This window comes from Dermochelys coriacea, chromosome 2 (genome assembly GCF_009764565.3).
Source record: "Dermochelys coriacea isolate rDerCor1 chromosome 2, rDerCor1.pri.v4, whole genome shotgun sequence".
Taxonomy (NCBI): domain Eukaryota; kingdom Metazoa; phylum Chordata; order Testudines; family Dermochelyidae; genus Dermochelys; species Dermochelys coriacea.
In genome coordinates, this window is record NC_050069.1 from 259585251 (window position 1) to 259608795 (window position 23545).

At 45.0% G+C, this 23545-nt stretch overlaps 1 protein-coding gene across 5 annotated transcripts in view; it reads right to left on the minus strand.

Annotated features, from left to right (window-relative positions):
* Positions 1-23545, minus strand: part of LOC119850986 (serine/threonine-protein kinase OSR1) — a 134575-nt gene that overhangs the window by 98797 nt on the left and 12233 nt on the right. The window contains exons 1-3 of one of the 5 annotated variants that reach the window (XM_043509718.1): positions 21402-21539; positions 14087-14201; positions 11991-12193 (exon numbers count right to left, since the gene is read on the minus strand). The exons of 1 other annotated variant lie outside the window; for it this stretch is intronic. In XM_043509718.1, the coding sequence (XP_043365653.1) occupies positions 11991-12006 (16 nt within the window). In that variant the 5' untranslated portion in view covers positions 12007-12193; positions 14087-14201; positions 21402-21539. Of the gene's footprint in view, positions 1-11990; positions 12194-14086; positions 14202-21401; positions 21623-23545 lie in introns of those variants that run through there. 3 more of the 5 variants (XM_043509719.1, XM_038390025.2, XM_038390029.2) reach the window with 3 other exon arrangements.

Genomic DNA, 23545 nt, shown 5'->3' on the forward strand with positions numbered 1-23545 from the left:
CAGCTGCCACCATAACTTTGAACAGCCAGACAAGTGCTATTGCAAGACCCCAGCACAGAGCTATGTGGTGGAGGGAGGCTTTGAAAGAGCACTTTAATGGTCAGCCACAGTTTCTCTGGGCCTGGAGCTTTGGTTGTTAAGAACTGTGTAGAGCTTGCCGTACACATTAATGAATATGACTGGTTGTTTTCCTGAAGCTATGAATTTACAATATTATTTGCTTTGGCAACCACTATGCATTCTGCAATATTTGTTCTGAACTAATAAAGAATTTGATTTGCCAAAACATAGAACTTTAATTTTTCCGTGCTCTTTTTCTCACTCAACATATGAAAAACCCCATAGGGAGAGTTATACACATTTTTAACATAACTAAATGGGGGCAGAAATATAAAATTATAAAAAAAAATTATGTCTGTTTGAATAAACAAATGTAGTCCATTGATGCTATACCTACACCAACCATGATTCTCACAGATTAGCATATATGAAGCTGTGGTTTTCTTGCATGGAGTGGCAAGGTGCTTAAGGAGTTGCAGCTATTTGATTTATTTGTGAAATTCCTTGGGGGTAGGGAAGAGATGGGAGAGGGGAAAGACAAGAATCTTAAAGCAATGGATCCAGATTTATGTATCACAATATATTCAGCAAATGAAACTGCAAACTACAGATATGGAGGAAGGGAGGCTGAGGAGAGGTGACATTACCTGGCTGGGAAGTTATTGAACATTTAGAACCAGGAAACAAAATTTGGGGCAAGGGAATTTCTGTGGCTGCCCGTTACAAATCCCACACTAGCTAATAGTCCAATCCCTTTCCATAGGGTCTCACAACTGGTCCACTCCAGCTCTCTCAATGGGCATCAATCTTATTACGATGAAATCCTACCATTAAATTACACGTGCTGCTAAGCTTCCTGGGTCTGGGTAGTGACTGATCACTTTTCCTAGCTCTGCGTCACTCAAGCACACTCCCCAGAAGCATACCCCACATGACACCCATTTTTAGCAGCGAGGCCCACAATCCAGCCATCTAGACCCTCGAACCAGTGTGCTCCCACACCCACACCCCCCAGGTGCTTAGACACATTTCCCCTCTCCTCCCCGCGCAGACGACCTCCTTGTGGGAGCTCTAATTTCTAGTTAACCCAAATCAGGGACAGCTTGGCAGTAGAACTGGGAAAAACAGTGTTAGCAAGGAATTTCTTAAACACATACACTTTATTCTTAAAGAGCACAAGAGAGTTATAGATCTATGGAAAAACCACTCCTGAACACAATCCCCTCCAGCCTGATCTCACCTTTTTTGTAAGGGTCTAGGTTTGGTCCAAGTCCATATGGAAGGCAAAGTCCCTCCTGCCTGTATTCCCTCCAGCCTGTCCTCCGTTTCTAGTCATGCAACCTGTGAGGACACAGAGTATTTTGGGGAGAGGGCTGTAGGGAGCAATGACTATAGAGTTCTCCAAGGAAAACAAAAGATGGAAAGGCTGGGATTTCTAGACTTGTAGGTCCTGCAGCATTTGAGTTTGCTATTTGAGAAGACCCATTATGTCCTGGTGTATTTCCCACTCCTTGTCCTGCTGGACTCCTGGGCCTTTTTCCTGTCCTCTGTTTTTCTCTATGCTGTTAGCCGTATTCACACTGCAAGCCCTTTGTTGACAATCCAGGGCAGCATAGGCCTGCAGGATCTCACAGAGCATGTCCTCCCTCATCCTCTTCTATCTCTTCCTCATCAAAGTCATGCTTCCTGCAGCTGTGGAAGGGGCACCCCACAGGCTACCACACGAGGCGCTTCTGATAAAAAACAGATGTACCATTGGATTGACAGTCGCAATGGCAAAGGAAAGATAAGTTTCAAAACTCTTCCCTCATTCCCATAAACACTTTTAGTAAGAGATGCTTATCAAAACTTTGACTTTGAAGCACCTGGCACAACACTGCTCTTCAGGCCCAGCTGTGGTGAATACAGCCCACCACAAGTATGGTGGAGGGTGGATTTTCTGTTCCATGAAGCTATAAAATTTTCAGCCACTCTTCCCATGGGTCTGAGCATATGGCAATGACAGTATTTTCCACAGCTAGTGGTGATTTTAGCTGACATCTCATACATGAGCATCACAAAGGCACAGAACAGCTGCTACTGGTGTCAAAGCCACCCAGGCCTATATAGTGCTGACTGCAAAGAGCCTGCCAAAGCCATCAGAGTGGTGTGAGAAAGCATCCTACAGCAGAGAAAAATAAAGCATCCACCCTAGAAACCTTCAGGAGAGGACCGAGGAGATCTCAAGAGCACAAATAGGATATCCATATGTGCATAAACCACTCTGCATGCCTAACTCTACATGGGGAATGAGAAGCAAATACCAACTCCATTTGTTGCATCTCTACCATCTCATATGAGTAAAACAATGAAATGTGTCTTATTAATTTGGGGATGGCCTAGAAGCCCTCTTTAAATGTAAGGAAAAATAGGCACACACTTACCCACATTCTCTTCCCCTTCATCAGGCTCATCCATGCTCAGCTGGCAGGACTGGCTAGACTGTGGTAGAGTCTCAAACAAGCCCTGGCTTGCAGCTTGACTTGAGTCCCCCAGTGTGAACACTCCTCCATTTCTCCCCTATAAGGCTATTCACACCAAGAGTTTGTCTCCTCTGAGGTATCCGCAGTGGTCTGTGGAGTGCTGATAGGGTCTCCACCAAGTATGATATGCAGCTCTTGTAGAAGTGACATTGTGGTGGCACAGCACCGAATCTATTGTTGTGTTTCCTGGCCTTGTGGTATCCCTGATGAAGTTGTGTCACTTTCACTCAGCGCTGCTGCTGATCTCTGCATCCCCTGTGCAATCTGCTTGTAGGAAGGTGGAGATCTACAGCTGGTCTGTAGTTGTGCTTGCAGTCTCTTCTCCTCACTGGCCCAAGAGATCCAATAGTCGCTGTGTGCTCCAGGCAGGAGCTTGTCTAGTACCTGTCTGAGTACATGGAGCCAGCATGGTCAGATAGGCAGTTGCACACAGCCAAGGTGAGCTGCTAGGTGTGCTTGCCAAGGTGGACAACCAGGAAAAGGCATTTCAAAATAACACATGGGGAACTTTAATTGGGCTCGCAGCTTCTGGTCTCCATCACCAGGCAGTGGAGTTTAAAATTGTGACCAGTGCAGTCAATGTTGCAGGAAATGGGGCATTGTGGGACAGCTGTTGGAGGACTGTTAGGGTCACCACAGGTCATGCAAGGTCTACACTCTCACCATCATCTCACAGCTTTACACCATTTAGGTATGTGGTTTTATTGCATTGCCGTAACAAGGAATTTTCATCTGCCAGAGACAACAGACTGTAGATGCATGCACATATAGCTCAACATAAGGCAACTTATGTCCATGTAACTTTGTAGTGTCGTGTCTGGTAAATTCAATCCCTGAATATACCAGGACTGTTTATAATTCTCTGTAAATTGTAGAGCCATTTTATTTGTTTCAGTCACTGTTCCTATGAGAAAATACTTAAAGTGTCAGGATTTAATTACAATTTCTAATCTCATATTTCCAAAGCTTGAATAATTTCTCATTTGTTTTATCCCTCATCCATTGTAGTGGCCAACTATCACATTCCAGGGTGCAATCCAGATCAGTGAGGGGCTGTGTCACCACCTGCCCTGCAACTGTGAGTGTCTTACAATGCTCTGCTGTTGTAACTCTCAGCCTGCAGGTCACACCTTGAGTGTCTGTACAGCTACAGCCCTGATCCAGCAACTCTGACTCCAGCAGCCAGTCAAAGACACACCAATCATACTCTAGCTTCCAACAGCCTTGGTTATTGCCTACAGAGTGACCCTAAGACACCCCCAGTCCCATATTTTCCCCAAAAAAGATTTATTCTGCACTGTCCAGCCCTCTCCTGGACAATTATTAGAGGTCTGTTGCCCCTATAAGGGGTCAATATGCAACAGTTTGCCACTTTAAATGGAGTTACCAAATAGCTAAGTTTAAACACAACAATGGATTCATTTTGATTAAAAAATAAAACTAGTTTATTTAACTACTAAGACAGATTTTGAGTGCATACAAGTATAAGGTATTAAAGTCAGAAATTATTACAACAGAAAAAGAAAAACACAGTAGCTAAAATTTAACAAGCTAGACTTGGCTCAATGTAAAATCCTTAATACGTGTTCTCAGCAAAAGGACTGACCAAATTCTCAGTTCAGAATAAGAAAAGGAGTACTTGTGGCACCTTAGAGACTAACAAATTTATTAGAGCATAAGCTTTCGTGAGCTACAGCTCACTTCATCCGATGAAGTGAGCTGTAGCTCACGAAAGCTTATGCTCTAATAAATTTGTTAGTCTCTAAGGTGCCACAAGTACTCCTTTTCTTTTTGCGAATACAGACTAACACGGCTGCTACTCTGAAACCTGTCAGTTCAGAATGCCTCCCAGAGTCTTAAGGCTGATTTCTTTGTCATCTTGGGGGGGGGAAGAGGGGGAAAAGTAACTGAAGTGTTTTTGCCCCTCACTTTTAATAGTCCAATCACCCTTTGAAATGCATGTTCCTGAGGGTTCCCCCCAGAAAAAAAAAACTTCCTTCCTACTGTGAAGATGGAGACATGGAGTCTCCTGGTTAAAGAGGTTCCAGGTTGCTGTTTCTTACAATACAGATTGATCTGCTCCTTTGTTGCCAAAGAATGGCCACTTGACCAGTGATTACTGATCAACTTTGATGACCCCTGCTAGAGGTGTCAGCCTGTCCTTTATCTTTGAGAAATAGATTTACCCCCTTCTGAGACTTGTCTAGTAAACACATTTCAGTCACAATTTAATCATATGTTAATAACATTACATATAATGTTGCTACACATTTCACCATATTATTGACCAGTGAACTATTAGTTTTCAAGTGATATCATTACATCTTGTAAGGTCTTTGTACAAAATATAATAGTCTGTATGGTGTGAATGAAGGCGTGCATTTGGTCACACCAGCAGACAACTACTGTCTCAGAATCGATCCAGTGTGTACAGAAAAGAAATACACAGAACCAAGATATGCAGAATTCACAAACAACTATAACAGATGGGCTATATGTGAAATATTTGAACTGCATATAAAGTTGCTGGCAGTGAATAATCCACAATCTTGATGAGAGCTTTTGCTGTTTACAGTGCCATTCAAAAAACAAGCACTGAGTTCAGAGCATGGGTGTTTCTGTCCAAGACAGACAATGTTTTAATTCAAGATTCCTCATGTTCAGCACACACAGAGGACAGCACCAAGAGGACAGCTAAAAATAGTTGGATGTTGTTAACGCTCATTTAACCGTACTTTGTCTCCAATACCCCCACATCAATACGGGCTCAAATAGTATTTTACAGACAATTAGAATTACTGCCCAGCTCTGTAGTTTATATAAGTGAGCAGACAACATTTTAACAGTCAATTGGCAAGAGGTCATCTTGTCCTCAAAGGCATCAACCACCAAAAGGCATCAGCCACCAAAAGGCTGCTATAGCTCAGTTTTGGTAAACTTCCCCCGCTCCCGTTGTACTGTGTGCTATAATTAGAGGGAACTGTTTATTGATGAATTATTGGGAAACTGGATTGGTCAATTCACTTCACCAGACATGTCAGGGTTTTACAGTGAGCAAGAGGAATCTTATTCCCCATTGCTGACCACCCCTATATACACACTTTACTCCTTTGCCCACACCTCTTAATATCGCTCGAGCATTGCTCCAGGAAAATGTGATCTGTTCCCCCATTCCTCCTCTTCCACCGGTCCTCAACATCCGATTGGGCTGGGTCTACAGCAGCGGTTCTCAACCTTTCCCTAGTGGAATCAGATGTTTGGGGGCAAAGGGGTCTGTGGGCAACCTGCCACCAACACTATGGAGCTGCCCTATACTAGAATAGATAGTAGCCACTCTCAAATCAATTTAGATGAGTTAGCAGATACATTGCCATTGAGGCACTTGGCTTTCCAACTAGTTTTCCAGGAAGCCACTCTCTCAACAGTTAACCATACCTGACCACTGCACCCATATTATTTAAATATGTAAGTTCCAGCTAATATTACGGGAAGCTGAGCAGCCTGATTTTTTTAAGTTGGTTTCCTGCCACTTAGAGAGCGTTGTGCAGAGCAGAGCGGACATCTCCCCATCCATCTGCATTCTGTTGGCCAGTTGTGGAAGTTTCAGCCAACAACTGTATCTCCCCCAATACTACAATGAGGAGAAAAGTGGGGAGGTGCTCCATCTGAAGATGTTTGTGGAAGGAATATGATGCTGACCAATGTTGGAGTTGTTTCCTTGTAATCCCCCATCTGTCCACATCCATCTGTTGTCTCTTATTTTATAGGAAGGGAATGTCTATGCTGCCAAAAAAAAATGTGTTCTTAACTCAGGTTAAAAGCAGTGAAGACACTGCAACTTAACTTACGGCTGCAGCTTGGCTTAAAGCTCGGAGGGCATCTTAGGGTTGCTATGTTAAGCTGAGTTAGCTAACCCAAGCTAAGAATACCTTTTTTCGCAGGTAGACATACCCTTAAATTGCAAGTTCTTTAGGGCAGAGACAGTCACTGTTTGTCCAGCCTAGCACACTGGGACTCCTAAGAACTGTGGTAATACAAATAATAAAGTAAGGAAGAAGCCTCAGATCCTTCTCCATTCCAAGAGAGACCGATTGAAACACTCTATATCAAGCAGGTACAGGATTTTGTAGGAGATGGTAAACTCCGGGCCTCCATGGGTTTGGATAAGCAAGCCTTCAGAGGTGCTTAGAATAACTCAGGATTCATCACAGGGTGCACAAGACTGTCCAGTACCCCCAAGATGCCAGGGTTATCTGGAGAATTGTCTCTGGGAAAGGTATTCCCCACACTGGCAACCATGGTAAGCACTGAGGGCCAGGTACACAACTCCTTTGCAATCTGCCACATTTACTTAAGATGATAGTAACATATCCACATTAGATTTGAGGTTTGAACCAACTATATGTATTTCATTACTTGCCAGCCTCCTTGGCTAATTTAAAGGACGCAAAAGTTATGCAGCATTAAGTCTTCAGGATGGAAGGTGAAGGCAGGCCGAGACATCTTATTTCCAAACCCAGCAATACATTCACTTCAGCTGTCTTGATAGTATCTGCTGCAACATATTTTCCAGGGGGTTAGACTGGATGACCTCCTGAGGTCTCTTCCAACCCTAATCTTTATGAACATAAATGTCATACTTATTGTATTCCTATTACCAAGGCTTAAAAACACAGCCCGATACATTAGCCAAGCAAGTATTCTCACTCCTCCCCTCCCACCCTCTATCTCTGAATTTTGTCTGGAACAGTATATGTCAACTGTAAGGGATATTTTATTTGGCTGGAGTTCCACCAGACAAAACAAGCTGTCAGTATACAGTGCAGATGTTTGACAGTAAAAGGAGTGGTTATTTTAGGTAAATACGTTTTTACATATAGCTGCTTAACCATCTGATATTCCACTATTACAGAGGTTCTCAACCAGAGGCCCGCAGCCCCCTGGGAGTCTGCGAGCCCTTTCACGGAGGCTATGGCACTCCCCGCAGGGCTGAAGACCAGATCCCTGTCAGCGCCCCCCATGGGGCTGAAGCCAGGAGGCGCCGGACTGAATCCCAGAGCCCTGGTGCTCCCTATGGGGCAGAAGCCCTGAGCCCACAGGCAGAGTTGGGAATATGGAGGGCACTGCCACACCCAAACTGCAGCGCAAGAGCATGGCAATCCCAGGAGCAGCACAGCTCCACACCTCTCCCCCTGCCCCCCAGGACAGGTCGGAGGCAGGAGGGCAGAGCCCGTGTAGTGGCACAAACAGCTTGCTGACAGAAGAATTTCCTATCTAGGTTGTACTGAGTGTGCTCTCCCGAACTGAGCAGGCTCAGTAGAGGTAACCGCTATTTGTGGGAAAATGTGCCGGCTGCTGTTTTTGCCATTACCAGGCCGTGTGGGGCAGCTGATGCTCTGGCTGGTGCCATGGAGCAAGCAGCCGCAGCGTTCCCGCCTCTCCTGCTGGGGCTCCAGGTTGAAGCTGCTCCTCAGCTCTAAGCCCCCTTTGCTCCTGCAGAGGCAGCAGGTAATAGCCACCCGGGTGGGGAAACCCAGCTCCGTGGCTGGCAGATCCCTCCAGGAATATGGACCGCAGAGGAGTCCTACTAGCACACAGCCCCTAGTTACCCCACCCCCTGCACCCTAAGCTCTTTTCAAATTTTTGAGCTAAGCCCCCCATCTTTGAGTTATAATTTTTGGCTGCACGCCCTCCCCCACCCCCATCCCAACCCAGACAGGCTGGGTGGCCTGCTGAGGAGTCCAAAGACCCTGCCACGCAAAGCTGGCTTGAGCTCCGCTGCGCCCCCCCACCCGCAAATAGAAGTCAAACTACACCTCTGCCCAAGGCCCCTGGCCCGACCCTGCCCCCTGCTGGGCCCTGGAGTTTTTATAACATGTTGAAAGGGGCCTTAGAGAGAAAAAGGTTGAGAACCCCTGCCCCATTGGAGGCTGCTATCTTGTCATTGCAACGCATAGGCTGGATGTAATAGGATCTTTTCTGTCTCTATTAGCTGGTTCAGTGCACAAGATTAGTTGAATTGCTAGAAACAGTATTACCTAAGCATGAGTAAGAAGAATTACTCTGGATTCTATATGCAGAACGAATAATTTTATGTTAAGGATACTTTCCATCATGCCCTCACAGCTGTTAAAATCAAGGTTTGGGTCCATGACATGGAGAAATGTCAATCTAATGAGAATTCTTCTGTTGAAATGCTGTTTGTTCGAAGTTAATGTCAAGGTATTTACTAGACAAGAGTTTGCATCCTCTACTACTCAATTTTAAATCAAGTTCCAATTGCCATCTTTTTAAATAGAACTATTTGGAAAAGTTTGGAGAATCTGAAAGATAAAACAGGTCAGTGCTGAAATCTCAGTCTGCAGCTCTCCCATCCCCCAAACGAGAGGAGAGGATATTCAGTTGGGTTTAAAGAAAAAGAGCTGCAATAACACCATCCAGATGCTCCAGATATCAACCAAGCTCTCCAGCAAAGAGGTTGCCAGGACCAGCATCACTAATCTAGAACAAGCAGCAGAAGAAAAGTTGAAGAAACATCAACCTCTCTATACATCATAAAGAGGCAGTAGTGAGCATATTTACTCCCTCCTACAGCAGTTTACCTTTACACATCTATCAGAAGTATCTGAACAAGCAATAAGAGGGTGAATAGGAGTACACCCATTGGGGACATACAACTAAACACAGAAATCTGACTAACACAGTGGTCTCCAACCTTTACAGACCCAAGATCACTTTTTGAATTTAAGGGCAACACAGGATCTATTCTACCCCTTCCACTCCATTCCCCCCCCCCCCCAAAACCACCACCCTTACTCACTTTCACTGGGCTGGGGCAGGGGTTTGGGAGGGGGTGCAGACTCTGGGCTGAGCCTAGGGCAGGAGTTTGGGGTGTAGGAGGGGGTGAGGGGTACAAGCTCTAGGAGGGTGTTTGGGTGCAGGAGGGGGCTCCAGGCTGGGGCAAAGTGTTGGGATGCAGGAGGGGATACAGGTGCTGGCTCTATGAGGGGGCTCAGGGTGCAGGAAGGGGTTTGGGGTACAGGCTCCAGGAGGGGGCTCAGGGTTGGGGTGCGGCCTCCCTCCAGGTGGCACTTGGCCTCGCTGTGCCTCCAATTGAGGTAAAGCAGGTTCCCTGCCTGCTATGGCCCCACACCACTTCCCGAAGGGCCAACGTGCCCCTGGAGGGGTGGGGGCACATGACTCGTGCACTGCCCCTCTCTGCAGGTACCGCCCCTAAAGCTCCCATTGGCCACAGTTCCCCGTTCCCAGTCAATGGGAGCTGCAGGGGCAGTGCTTACAGGCAGGAGCATCGCATGGAGACCCCTTCCCCGGGGGCGTTCTGGCCATTTCCGAGAGCGGTGTGGGGCCACGGCAGCAGCCTCGTTGTGCCACCGGGCTGGAGATCACAATTGACTGGGAGAATCCCCAGGATCGACCAGTCGATCAGGATCGACGGGTTGGTGACCACTGGACTAACACAATGTACGCATGTAACTCACATGCACTTTAGAAAAGATGTACCATGTATTCACTAATCAGCCCTCTTAATTTAACTTAGGCCTTTCGAAACACAGTAGAACCTCAGAGTTACAAACACCAGAGTTATGAACTGACCAGTCAACCACACACCTCATTTGGAACCGGAAGTACACAAACAGACCAAAAAAACCCAGATACAGTACAGTACTGTGTTAAATGTAAACTACCACCAAAAAAATGAAGGGAAAGCAGCATATTTGTTCTGCATAGTAAAGTTTCAAAGCTGTATTAAGTCAACATTGAGCTGTAAACTTTTGAAAGAACAACCTTGACCTTTTGTTCAGCATTATGAACAACTTCCATTCCCCAGGTGTTTTATGGTTCTATTGTAAAGGATGTTTCCCTTTACTTCAGTTCTGAAAAGCAACTATGAACAGCATCAGAAAGCTCAGTACCCCATGGAGTCCATGATTCCGTAGAGGTTGAATTGGCTGTTACAGAATAGCTTTCAAGAATCTAGGCTCTTTTTTAAACTAAAGAATTATTTCTAGCCCTCATTGTTGTGAAGAAAACCTTAATCTTGGATTTAACCAATGCTGAGTGAGTTTGCAAACATCCTGAAATAATAACTCTGATATGTGAATTGCACCAATCATCTCAATGAGGTTAACGATGAAACCTAGAGATGACAATATCAACATAGCTATTTCACCGCTGATGATTTTAGCAGAAACACCCATCTGATGTGCTTACCACTCCACAATCCTAAATTGGTTCTCAGCTTCCAGAAACCAGAATTCCCTACTCTGTCAAAACTTCCAGATTTCCTCATAAGAGCTTCTACTCAACTGTCCAGCATCTTCAGTACAAGATGAAGGCATATTGAAAACTGATAGCATGGCAAGAGCACAAAGTGGATTGAATATGAAGAACATAACACTATTATACCGCTTGCATTTTTTCATTTTTGTGTTTAAACTAAAAAAAAATATGCAGGGTTTTCAATTATCTGAAACTGTTGCAGAATACCCCTAGGATCTAATGACCTGTGTCAAGCTCATCAGAAATGTCTTTCCATATGTGTTCCAGCCATTTCCCAGTGACATATATGAGGTTAAGACGACATCCCCCACCCTCATCAGCCAAACTTAGGAACTCACCCTTTGCTCCGAGAGGCAATTAAAATTCTTTCCTCTCACACATCACCTCTAGAAGGAGATACTGCCCGCAGGGCAAGTTCTGGACTCAGTTATGTTGTGCAACCCCAAATGCTCAGTGGGGGATAACAGAACAGAATTTGATCCTGCAATCTGAATCTAGTTAATAATTCTGTGGATGGATGAAAAAATGAAGTGATTTCCCTCCTACACAGATATATTGATGAGGTGGCACTAGAAGGAATTAAAAAAAACACTTGTGTTTGACTTAAATTATTTATTGACTAAGGACAGCAGAACTATAAGAAATAAGCAGCTTGGGTTTATCATAGCAGGAGATGCTGCTAGTTTGTGTTTCAGTTTGTCATCAATCTCACCTCTTTCATTTGCTCATAACTTTCTGAAGCTTTCACTTATTGGGCTGACAGGCTTGCTCTCTGATCAAACGGGAGTTTCTTTTGGAAGTTTCAGTAAAACCAGTTTAGTCCTTTGAGTATGAGGAGAGTGAAGATAGCTGGTGTAGAAGCTGAAGTTTGGCCAGAAGTTAGGCCCTTGATGAGAAGAGCCTTTATGTATTCCAGTGAAAACTCATTTTCATTTGACCGAGTTATGAGCCTTTGAAAGTTGCACTTTATGCATACACAATACAATTGGTATGACTTCCTTTAAGCAGTGTTTGCAGTTAACGTCAGCTACACTGAGCAGGAGACTTGGATTAATTTAACAGTGTAGCAAAAAAAGTAAATGCACAGAGTGAATCCAGAGCTCTTACCTCGTTCACTGTGCATCTTGAAAGAAATGATCTGTGCAGTTTTTAAGGCTTGCTGGAGAGAGCTGTCTCCTGCAGACTTCCCAGAGTGCAGAGTAGAAGAGCTCCCTCTAAGAAAACCTTGTAAGGTGTGTGGGATGCAGCATTTGATGTGGTCATGTTGTGTAGCCAAACAGTTCCATATCACAGAATTTCTTTTAATCTCCCTAGGAGATTACAATAAAAGCCACGTTAAACACTCAAAAGTCAGGAAGTGACAAGTTAAAGGACTTCAAAGAAAGTCATAACTGTCTTAAAGTTATTTTTAAAAGTAAGTATTCTATGTCAGATGTAACACTTGATAAGACTACTGGGACCGAGAAATAAAAGATTTTCTAATTTGTTCACTTTGTGCACTTGACAACCCTTTAAAGTCTAATCAGCTTACTCAGAGGGTATGCCTACACTGCCACTAGACCCCCACAGCTGGCCCATGCCAGCTGACTCGGGCTAAGGGGCTGTTTAACTGTGGTGTAGATGTTCAGGCTCGGGCTGGAGCCTGGACTCTAGGACCCTGTGATGTGGGAGGGTCCCAGAGCTCGAACCTGACCCTGGACAGCTACACTGCAGTTAAACAGCCTGTTAACCCAAGCCAGCTGGCATAGGCCAGCCACCGGTAGACATATAAAAATCATGTGGGTCTGGCATATACCAACGGGGGAGAGAAAGGTGTGTAAAAGATAGCAAAAACTGTCATTTTAAAACCACAGAAATTGACAGAGCATTTCAGGGCAGGTATAGGACAAAAACTGTTTCAGTTGTCTAGATCTCAGGCAGTATCCCTTGCATATGAAGCCTTAGCTCTGCCCCCTGGTGTTTAAGTACTATGGAACACACAGCATTTCTCAAAATAATAAGGATTATGTCTAAAGTGGCAGATATACATATCCATAGAATTGGCAGAATTTGATTTTTTTTAAATATATATATAATTTCAACTCATAACATCGATGTATATTTTAAAGCTTTTTTTTTTTTTTTTAAAGATTTTTGTTTAAATGTTTACAGTAGCAGGAAATTACTGGGAGTCAGACAATTGTTTAATGACAGGACACACAGAGATCCAAAAAGTTTTATAAACTGTTAAAACAAACTGACCCCCTTACATGTCAAAATATACAAAGTAAATATGCTTAAATCAATGAGTCTTACTAATTTTTACTATTCATTTACTCGTCCTTTTCTAACAAGCTTAATTCAAAAGTCGAACACTGGATTTTGACTCTAATAAGTTCCCAACCAGCATTTTTCTTTCTTTGCCCATCTGTAAATTTCAATTCTCATCAATGGAAATATTTTTTCCATCAGTTTGTATGTGTATGGTGAAATCAACGTTTACTGACATTTATGGATACAAATTTCATCCTTCCAAGCCTACATTTTCCATTCAAGTATACTCATACCACTTACTGACATAATATCCAACTTCATTCACTCAGATTTCATTTTTAAAGACATGTTCTTTTCACTAACATAGTTATGACTAAATGTCACCTTCTAAGTAGTCCTTTCAGGCATCGCCAGTCTTCTTCAAGTACAATTCAATAGAATGGCTGTCCTGTGGTTAAGGCACTGGATCAGTAGTCAGGAATCTGGGTTCTAGGCCTGACTGTCACACATTTCCTGTGTGACCTTGGGCAAGCCACATAAGGCTTGATTTTCTGAAGTGCTGAGCATGAACGGTTCCAACTAAAGTCAAAGGGAGCTACAGCAACTTTGAAAGTTGGAATCTTCGTCTCTGAGACTCAGCTGCTCAGCCATGACAGGAGTCAGGAAAAAGGACTGGGCAGATCACTAGGATGATCTAGTAAAGCAATTCCCATTTGCCTAATATGGTAGTCTTTTCTACTGGCAATTATTCCATGGTTATTTTCTATACTCACTTGCTCACAACTTTGTGCCTTCTGAGCTTGCAGGTAAAAAGTCTAATAAGGCTACATTTAGCATTGGTCACCCTAGTGACCAAACTGCAAGTGAAATAGTTTGACCAGGGAAAACACTTCACAAAAGATCAAGTTTTACCAGATTACAGTTTCAATACTCATTTGTAATTAAAATACCTAGTTGTAGTTGTTTGCAGTTTTAAAGGCTCAGATATTTAAATTTCAAAAGAACTCAAGTCAACATCTAGAGCCTTAATGGACCAGCTCCTGTTCTCATTAACAGCCCCAGCCTCTGGAATAAAATAGTCACTATGAACTTTAAAAGCTGAATGTTCTGGGGAGAATTGATTCTCTCTCTGAGATGCAGTCAGTTACATAAGCAATAACATTCCAGAGTGTGCATTTGTCAGCCAATAAATGCACCCCTCGGGTATGCAGAGAAGCCAAGGACACCCAAGGTATTTGACTACTAGCTGAGAAATGCCTACCCCAGAGTGTGTTACTATACTTATAAAATGGCTTATTGACAAACTAAAGTGCGAAATATTAATCTTTCCAAGAAACTAGCTCCACTGGAACTAACTGCCATCCAGGAACAAACCACAGTGGTCTGCTTCTATTTAAGGCTTCCCTGTGTCTCACTCACCCCAAAATAGGTGAAGGAAGCAGAAGCAGAGTCCTTTGCCCTCTCCTCAAGTTAGCTAGAAAGGCAGCCAAGCTGATTCTATGAGGTACTCTTTCAGCCCTCCTCTTCAGAAGAGGTACTACTGCTGCTTGATTTTATTATTTTTAAATTCCCTCAGCCTCCTTCCTCCTTTTTATCCTCCTTCTATGCCAACTAGAGGTAGCAGGGGCTGGCAATAGAAGCTGGACTGCATTTGCAGAACACCCCTTTTCCTTCATTCCAAGATGATCAGGTAGGAGGAAAGCTTCAAGGACAAATGGCTGGCTTTTACTAAGCGATAGTAACAAGGTTCTAAGTATCAAGAAATCCCCACTGTTCAGATGAGTGGATGATTTGGATATGGCAGGGACACCATTGCTTAAGTGGGTTTACAGTCCAAGCACTTGCATTTGGATTTCATAGTGGGGGGCATTAGTTAGGCGATGAGGGCTATGTGCATATATAGGCTCAGCACTTTGAATACACTTTATGTTCCTCTTAAGTTGATTTTGTAAAAGCTTTAATACAACCCAAGACCAATAGAAAGGTTTCCATTTTAAAAGAACAGATCAAACTTTCTACTGAGTTGTTTTTTAGAGAGAGACATTTCCCTGCAGTGTTTTGAATCTGAACACTGAGAACTTGCAATGGAAATTGACTTAGCTTAGCCAATTAAAATAAATGGAGAAATGCCAGAAACAAATAGAGCAAGTAAGAGTGAAAACTGAACCGGATTTTATTACTAATGCTGTACATTGAAAATGAAAGTAAAAAAAAAAAAGCTGGTTTATTTAAATTATTTAGGCTTATGCAATTGACTGTAGTTACAACTTACCTACAGTTACCATACAAGACTCATAGGTGAACCATCAATTCTAGTCCCCAAACAGATTCTATACAGCTTATTGCTGGATAAATTTTTCCCATTCCATCTCCTTCTCCCGTTACATAAAAGTGTTCTAACTGCTATTACAGCGTGTAGATACTTATGAGTACTCTTTCTGTACTATGCATTTTTAATTTGTGGGATAGGTCCCTATAGATATTTTGATAACATTCAGAGAACTAGACTTTTGAGATGCTCTTGGGGATGCAACAAAATAGTAATCCATCTCTCCCACCTAACCACATTCTCCCCCATCCATAGGGCTTGAAAATTTATTACACACCTAAATGCCACAAGATTAAGTTACAAGCTCTACTGTTCAGGTGCAATGCCCATGTAAAACAGCTACCCACATACCCAGCTGCTGGGAAAGAGAAAAATCTTAATATATATTAACTTTATTCTAGACTTCATTTCTGGAAGCAACATGCATATTCACTCTTTGTTCCTCCCCCTCTCAACCAGAGCCTCCTGGCTGCTGTGAAGGCAGGAGTCTTCAGGGTGGGAGAAAAGACGGAGTTCTCTGCTAATTTACCCCCACCCTACCTCAGGTTTTACATTCTCCTCCTCCTCGGTTAACAGCTTGCTCCAACGTTACTCTTGGGGGAATTCTGTGCTAAAAAATTTTAAAAAGTCTGCACACAATATTTTAAAATTCTGCAAATTTGTCAAAATAATAATATAATCACACCAGTTTAAATTATTTTTGGTCATTTATTTCAAAATACCTGTCAGTAAGTATGTCTGTAACAATACAGACAACAAAAAAGATTCAGGAAACGTTTTTTGACAAATAGATTCCTTACTAGGCATATTAATGCAGAATTTTGAGTAATAGTTCATTTAAACTACAACACAGAACCATACTTACTGCATGCCTCAGAAGCAGTGCAAAGGCTCGGGGGAGTCGGGGTAACGGAGGAGCTAAGAGAGTGGGAAGTAATTGCTAGGAAGGAGCCTGGGTGTGAAGTTGGAGGGTTCTTGGGTATGAGTGGGAAAAGTATGGAACAGGTTTTTGGGGAGGAGCGGGAAGGGATTGTTAGAGAGATTCCCCCCATGCAGACCCTGGCTAACCCTTAGCCCCTCCCATTCAGTCAGTCACATCTGTCCCTGTCCCCATGTGTCCATGCAACCTTGTGTGTCCTTGTACCCCAGCCACATGTCCCTCCACCCCCACTCAGCAACCCCCCCATCCCTATATGGCCCTGCACCCCCTCCCCATGTGTCTGTGCCCCCACTCAACCATCCCCCTTTGCCCCTGTAGCTCTGCACCCCCTTTCCCATTCCCATGTGGCCCTGTGCCTCCCCTGTCCCTAAATGGCCCTGCACCCCTTCCCCCGTCACCATGTGGTCCCGCATCTCCCTCCCCGCCACGGCCCTACACCTCCACTCCCATTCAACCCCTGCCCCAGTCTGTCCTCCCCCACTAGCCCTTATGAGCCCTGTCTGACCCTCAGCAGCCCCACGCCGTCTGTCTTCTGACCCGGCCCAACAGCTGCTGTGAAGAAAGCAGGCTCTCTCTCTCTTCCCTAGCTGGCCAGGAGCTGCTGCTCTGTTCTGTCACCACAGCACCCTGTAGTGGACAAAAGGCAGAAATGCAGCAGCTTTCAAGCAAATGCTTTTTCTGAACAAAAAATTAAACATGTGTAGCTCATTAATTATGCATGCACACAGTGGCACAGAATTCCCCCAGGACCACAGTGTCTACTTCCCATACTGCTCACAGCTTTCTGAAGATGCAGCAGCAGAACCAATATGAGTGAGCTGAGTCTACTTAGTTTCATTGTTGCCCAGAGGTTTCCCCCAATAGCAATGTTGAGAACCCACAGAATTCTATTTGGTCTTCACTCTATGGCAGATTGGGGAAGCTCTGAGCAGCAGCAGCAATAGGGCTATCTTCCTTCACACTTTAGAAAACAGCATTGCATTGATTTCCATGCAGTCAACATCTGGAGGGTTATCATTACAACCATAAGGGAGAGAGACTACTTTTTTTAAAATGAAGCCAGATTCCACAGTAGTTGATAGTCACCCAGGAAAGATGCCTACTCACAACAGGCACACTCTATAACTATTATAATTTCAGTTTGCAGTAAATTTTCATTTGTTTAAAGTTAAGTCAAGTTTTGATCCTGAACAAGACAATTTGCAACATTACACTGAAAAAGGGAATCTGTATTTAAGAATATTCAGCTGTTAGTCACTAAAGGTAACACAGTATAACGAATATAGGCAATAATCTATACCTTTAAAATTGAATGAATCAGATCCACTGCTGACTAACAGGTTTTTAAACCTAGATAGAAAATGTAAGGTGATTTATAAGGGAGCTTCTTTCCTGAATCTGGAAGAATGTGTTCTCTCTTAACTGTTGCACTAAGAGGCCACATTGCCCACTAGATTTCTGCATGGATATTTACAGGCAGAGAATTAGTGTGAGGAAATAAGGGATCAGAGAAGAGAGTGAAAAACTGATTTCCTTTACTTGGCTATCAAAAATAGCTGAGTATGTAACATACAGAGTGCTAGGCTGAAAACCTAGAGAACTTTTGTCATCCCTGAGGATAAAGTTATGTCACGGAGGTCACAGATTCCATGACTTTCAGAGATCTCTAACATTTTCGCTTCAGCCCCAGTGTGGCGGAGCCAGAGCTGTCAGCCAGCGGGAGACCACAGAGCTCTGAGCTGTGGCATGGACCCTGGAGCGGTCAGCCACCGCAGCAACAGGTGCTGTCTTCCCCCTTGCTTGGGCTTCAGTCGTCCTCCCCCCCCCACCCCCAATTATTTTTTTAGTAAAAGTCACAGTCTTCCATGAATTTTTGTTTCCTGCCAACAACCTGTCCGTGACGTCTACTAAAAATAATCACGATAAAATCTTAACCTTAACTAGATCTGTGATGGATGACTAAGTACCTTGAAAGTATAGCTACAAGGGTTAGCACTTTCCATACTGGATTCCCTCTTTGACCATGACCACAAATTGTAAGCCTATAAATCTGGAGTAATGAGAACCCAGCAAGCCCCTGATTAGAGTTAGAGGGTATGTGGAAGCAGGAGGGGAAAAAGTCCAGTTGCTTAGCCAACCATAGAACATTTTGTCCCTCAAATTAGGTATGTGCTATGAGACTTAAATCACATCTACATCCTAGACATTGGCGGACATGCCAACATTTAGAAGGAATAAGATAAAGGGGGGCAATAAAAATATTTATAAACACATTTCAGCATATGTTCCACAAAAGTAGGCAATATAGTCCAGAATCCTGATACAGTCTTTCAGGTAGTAGTTGGCAACCAGAAATTCAGCATACAGATTTTTTGGGGGGTTGGAGGTGAGAGGAGGAGAAGAAAAAGGAATGAAAAAGTTTATTCCCCAAGCTCAATAAATTACAAGCGGACTACAGCATATCTACGTACCCCTAGTGATTGTTAGATTATGTGAGGAGCGTCTGTGAGCAGCTCCCTTGAAAGCAGCTGTTGGGAGTTTAAATGTCTCCCTCAGCCCTGTGTGAATTTCCTTTTCCCCCCAGCACAGATTAACATCTAATAAAGGTAAATAAGAGCAGAAATTTATAGGGGGAAAAATCCACACACAAGGATTTGGTCTTGTTGTGGGGGAGGGGGGGCACCTCTTAGTAGACTCCCACAAGCATAGCACTTCCTAGAGACAGCTGCAATTGCTCCCCAGCTTTAGAGAGACTGGGGCCTAGTGGCAGCTTCTGCTTCTTCACAGGACAAGCCCAATTTTTGGACACCAGCCTCTCCAGGATGTGTTTTCCTGGAAAGGGTTTAAGAAGTGTTCATTCTCACAATTTAGTTTCCCCAGCCCCTGCTGCAAGCACCAGACTCTCCCCCTTCTGTAGTACTGCTGCTCCCAATAGGCTAAGGGAGGGAATAGAACCTGATCTGATGAAGCAATGGGGATTTTCAGTACTTCGAGAAGGATTCCATACCAGCCATAGCTTTAGATCATTCCTACTTTTAAAACAATGCCAAGAATTTAATCTCTATAACCATTTCCCCAAGTTCTCCCACCCTAGCAAAATAAAGCAGCTCTATTACAGAGATGCAAAGCCTAGACATGACAGAAACATCTTCGTTTATAATCTAAAAATTAATGTTTATGAGGAACTTTTATCTTTTAAAGTTTAACTGTTCTAAGACCTTGACCAACAATCCCTCCTACCCCTCCATTCTCTGCCTCTCTGGTGAAATGGAATAGGAGGCACTGACCTTACAGTCACCTGTGGCACTCAATAAGTAATGTGTTAGATACTCAGTGTGCAGCAATATAGCCTTCACACCACCATACCGATAAAGTGACTAAAAAAAGAAAGATTGAGTGAACTGGTGCAAAGATCTACCACAACAACAAGGTTTAAGTCAAGAGAGATTCAGTCATTCATAAAGAGCAAGGGCTGCTGCCTCAAGCTGAAGTGAGAATGAATGAGAGAGATTTTAAATATAAAAAGAAAAGAAGTACTTGTATCACCTTAGATACTAACAAATTTATTTGAGCATAAGCTTTCGTGAGCTACAGCTCACTTCATCGGATAAGTGAGCTGTAGCTCACGAAAGCTTATGCTCAAATAAATTTGTTAGTCTCTAAGGTGCCACACGTACTCCTGAAACGTTTCAAATATAAAAACATTTCCAGCAAATTCTTCCTCCCTTAAACAGATCAATATACAGTGCCTTGAAATTAATAATCACCATATGGATAGACTCTCCTTTCTGACTGAATACAGCTTGGAGCAGCTGTTCTATAAAAGAAACCTTATATTCCAGAATCTGAGGAGGAGAAACTGCCCTTCATTATTTACCAACACCCAAAACGCCACAACGAACACCCTACCTACATCCTCATCCTTTCCAGGACAGACCACTCAATCAGACGGCATGACACGAGTACCCCGCTTCCAAATCCCAAAGTGGGCAGGCAACTGCCCATAGCAGTTACTTCCAATCCCAAAACAGAGACAGCCCCCCCAAAAAAATCAGAAAAATATAGACAACTCCTTCCCCAAAGGTTAAGTTAAAGAAACACAGACCCCCCAACAGAAGGGGGGGGGAATTAGACCCTAAGATAGAATATGCACCTCTCCGGGGAAAAAAAAAAAAGCAATAGAGTCCCCTAGAAGACACTCCCAGAAACGCACGTGCCAATTAATTTGGAAATCCATGAACAGACACTGGAGTAAGGACAACCCTTCCCTTTTCAGTTAAAGCCGAGACACACCCCCACTGCTGAAATCCCTACACCCCTGGAGTAGAAACACACAGAGTCAGAAGAGCGGCCAGACCTCCCCCCCCCCCTTCCCTTCCTTTCTCTTCCCCTCCCAAGCTCACAATCGCCCAGGCCCCAGGAGCGGAGATACAGCTCTCAAGGCCTCGGCAGAGCTGAGGCAGACACGCACCCCAGGCCCCTAGACATCTCCACCCAAGAAGCAAGACCAGAGTCCCCTTTTGCCCTCCCATTTCCTGAGCGGTAACAAAGACCCTCAGATGCAAGCACCGCCCGAGGCCCCAAGATCCCATCCCAGCCCCGAAGCAGGAATCCACCCCCACAAATACAGACTCCAGAGCTCAGCGAGACACCCCCCCGCGGCCGCTACGCCCCCGGAGCAGGAGCAGAGCCAGCCGCTGCCTCCGGGGCGAGGGCCAGACACACATTTCCCCTGCCCAGCCCGTCCCCAGGGCTGGGGCAGACCCACCCGCGACGGCTCCTGCCCCCCCCCCCCGCCGGAGTCAGGCTCTAGAGCTTGCGCAGACACCCCCCCCCCGGGCCCGGGCCGGCACAGACCCCGGGCCCTACCCCCACGGAGCCAGGTCCGCTCTCCGGAGCCGCTTGGCGCAGCCACCCACCGCAGAGAGCGGGCAGCCCAGGCCCGTGCCCGGCTGACAGGCCGGGGGGGGGGGGGCTCCCCGCGCGCCCCACTCACCGATCACCTCCTGCAGCTCATAGTCATCCCTGTTGATGGACCAGGGCAGGGAGCTGGGGTCCTCGGCCATGGCGGCGCCTCCCCGGGCACACCGAGCTCAGCGCCGGGCAGCGGGGAAGGACGAAGAGAGGCGCGCGCGCGGCCCGAGAGCCACCCTGCCTGAGCCCTCCTCGCGCCGCCCCTCTCTCGCCTCCCCATTGGCTGGGGGCTCAGCACTGGGGGGCGGGGCCTTGTCCAACCCCACCCCCGAAAGCCCATAGTTGAGGCGGCCTGTAGAGTTCAGTAGCAAACCGCCTCCCTCCCCCCCCACCTCTAACAAGGTAAGCGCTACCATGGCAACCTCTTCCCCCCCCCCCACTAACATGGGCCCGCCCTCCCCCGGCCCACACCGACGCGGGATGACGTCACCCGCGCACGCCTGCCGCCGCCATCTTGCGAGAGGTGCAGTTCAGCCGCCCTCTTGAAGGAGGCGCTTGTCAGAATTTCACCCCTCTCCCCTCCCCCCCCCCCGTATGAACGGCTGCTTTTAGCCATGCGTCCCCTGGAGGACAAAGACTTGGCTGTACTATAATCCATTCCGGAGGGAGGGGGGGGGAATGAGAACATGCCACACACAAGATGGCTGCCGCTTCTTTCTCCCTCCCTCCCGCTTTGAAAGGGTCTCGTCTCCTCATTGGTCACGGGGGTCAGGTGCCAGCGAGGGGATCCTGGCTTCTTCACCCTTTGCAGGTGAAAGGGTTTTTAAAGGGGTTTCCCCTTCCCTTTACATTTATGACAGGCCCTGTGCAAAATGAGCCAGGTACAGGCTCCTGGAGCCTGACCTAGCGTGCAGAGTCCATCCTGGGGGGAACAGCTGGAGGAGCATGGCTTCACGCCCAAGGTCCACTCACTACCTTGCCACCCCGTCGTCCATCCCCAACCAGGCTTGCCGCCCATCCTGTTGGGCCAGGAGTGTTTGATTTTGCTGTGATGGTCCTAGCTGCTGCGGGCAATCCTTTGGGATATTAATAATTCCCCAGGGTCACTTTCCCACTGCCATGCCATGACTTTTGATGCAGTGTATCAAAACATCACAAACCAGAAGTTTCTGCTAGAGAAACTGGAGAATCTCAGAGAAGCAGGCTTAGGGGAGGGGAAGCAGTTGGCCCAGACCCTCTGAAAAATGGAGGAAAATTTTGGATAAGGCACAACCTAAACCCGTTAGGAAAAGTGCCATAATATTTCTAATGCTCACACATAAGACACCCCTGCCCCTCAATATTAAGGTATGTGAACACAAACTTATCTATCTTGAAAAGATGACAGGCTGCAAAATATTTCATCCAGAGAACATAGGGATTTCAAGCCTGAGGTTTAGATTATTGTGTTAAATTAATTAAACCAGTATCTCCAGGCACTAGGGCTCCTTCTTCTTAAATGTATGTATATTTCAAAGGCTTGTATTAATTTAACGGGCCGGTGGGGTAGTCCACCACAGATGCTTTTAGGCTCCATATTCTGTATTTAACTACAGGGAGAGGTTATGGTGGATGTCATCTGGTGAAGAAGGAAGGTCACTCTTTCTCCTCTCTTCAAGATCTCCTAGTTGCCAAAAACTCTTCTGCATACTAAATTTCAATATTGAGTAATATAGCCAAACTTTCTGATTCAAATACCAGGTCAATCAAGTATTCTGACTGATTACTAACCATGATAAAATCCTGGCAGTATCTTCTGGGTATCTCAGCAAGACGTAGCCCCTATAATTATGACATTGTAATAGTGCCCAAAGACAGGATGGGAATCATTGTGCTAGGTGCTAATTAACTGCACAGAGGTGCACAGCTGAGCCTGCATGGAGCCTCATTGATCCATGTGTGTGACAGAAGTAGTGCCTAAGGAAAAAAAGAGATGACTCCAAAGGAATGAGCAAGGAAGAGGATAACAATAACAACATGAATTTACATACACTAGAGAGACAAGGTAGTTAATATCTTTTATTTGACCAACTTCTGCTGGTGAGAGAGACAAGCTTTCAAGCTACACAGAGCTCTTCAGATCATACACTCATTATGCATACAGCTAGGTGCTTTCAAGGCAGCTTTTAAACACACACAAACTAGATAAAATAGTTTTCCCTTTTTTAGTGTCAAGGACAACACAAA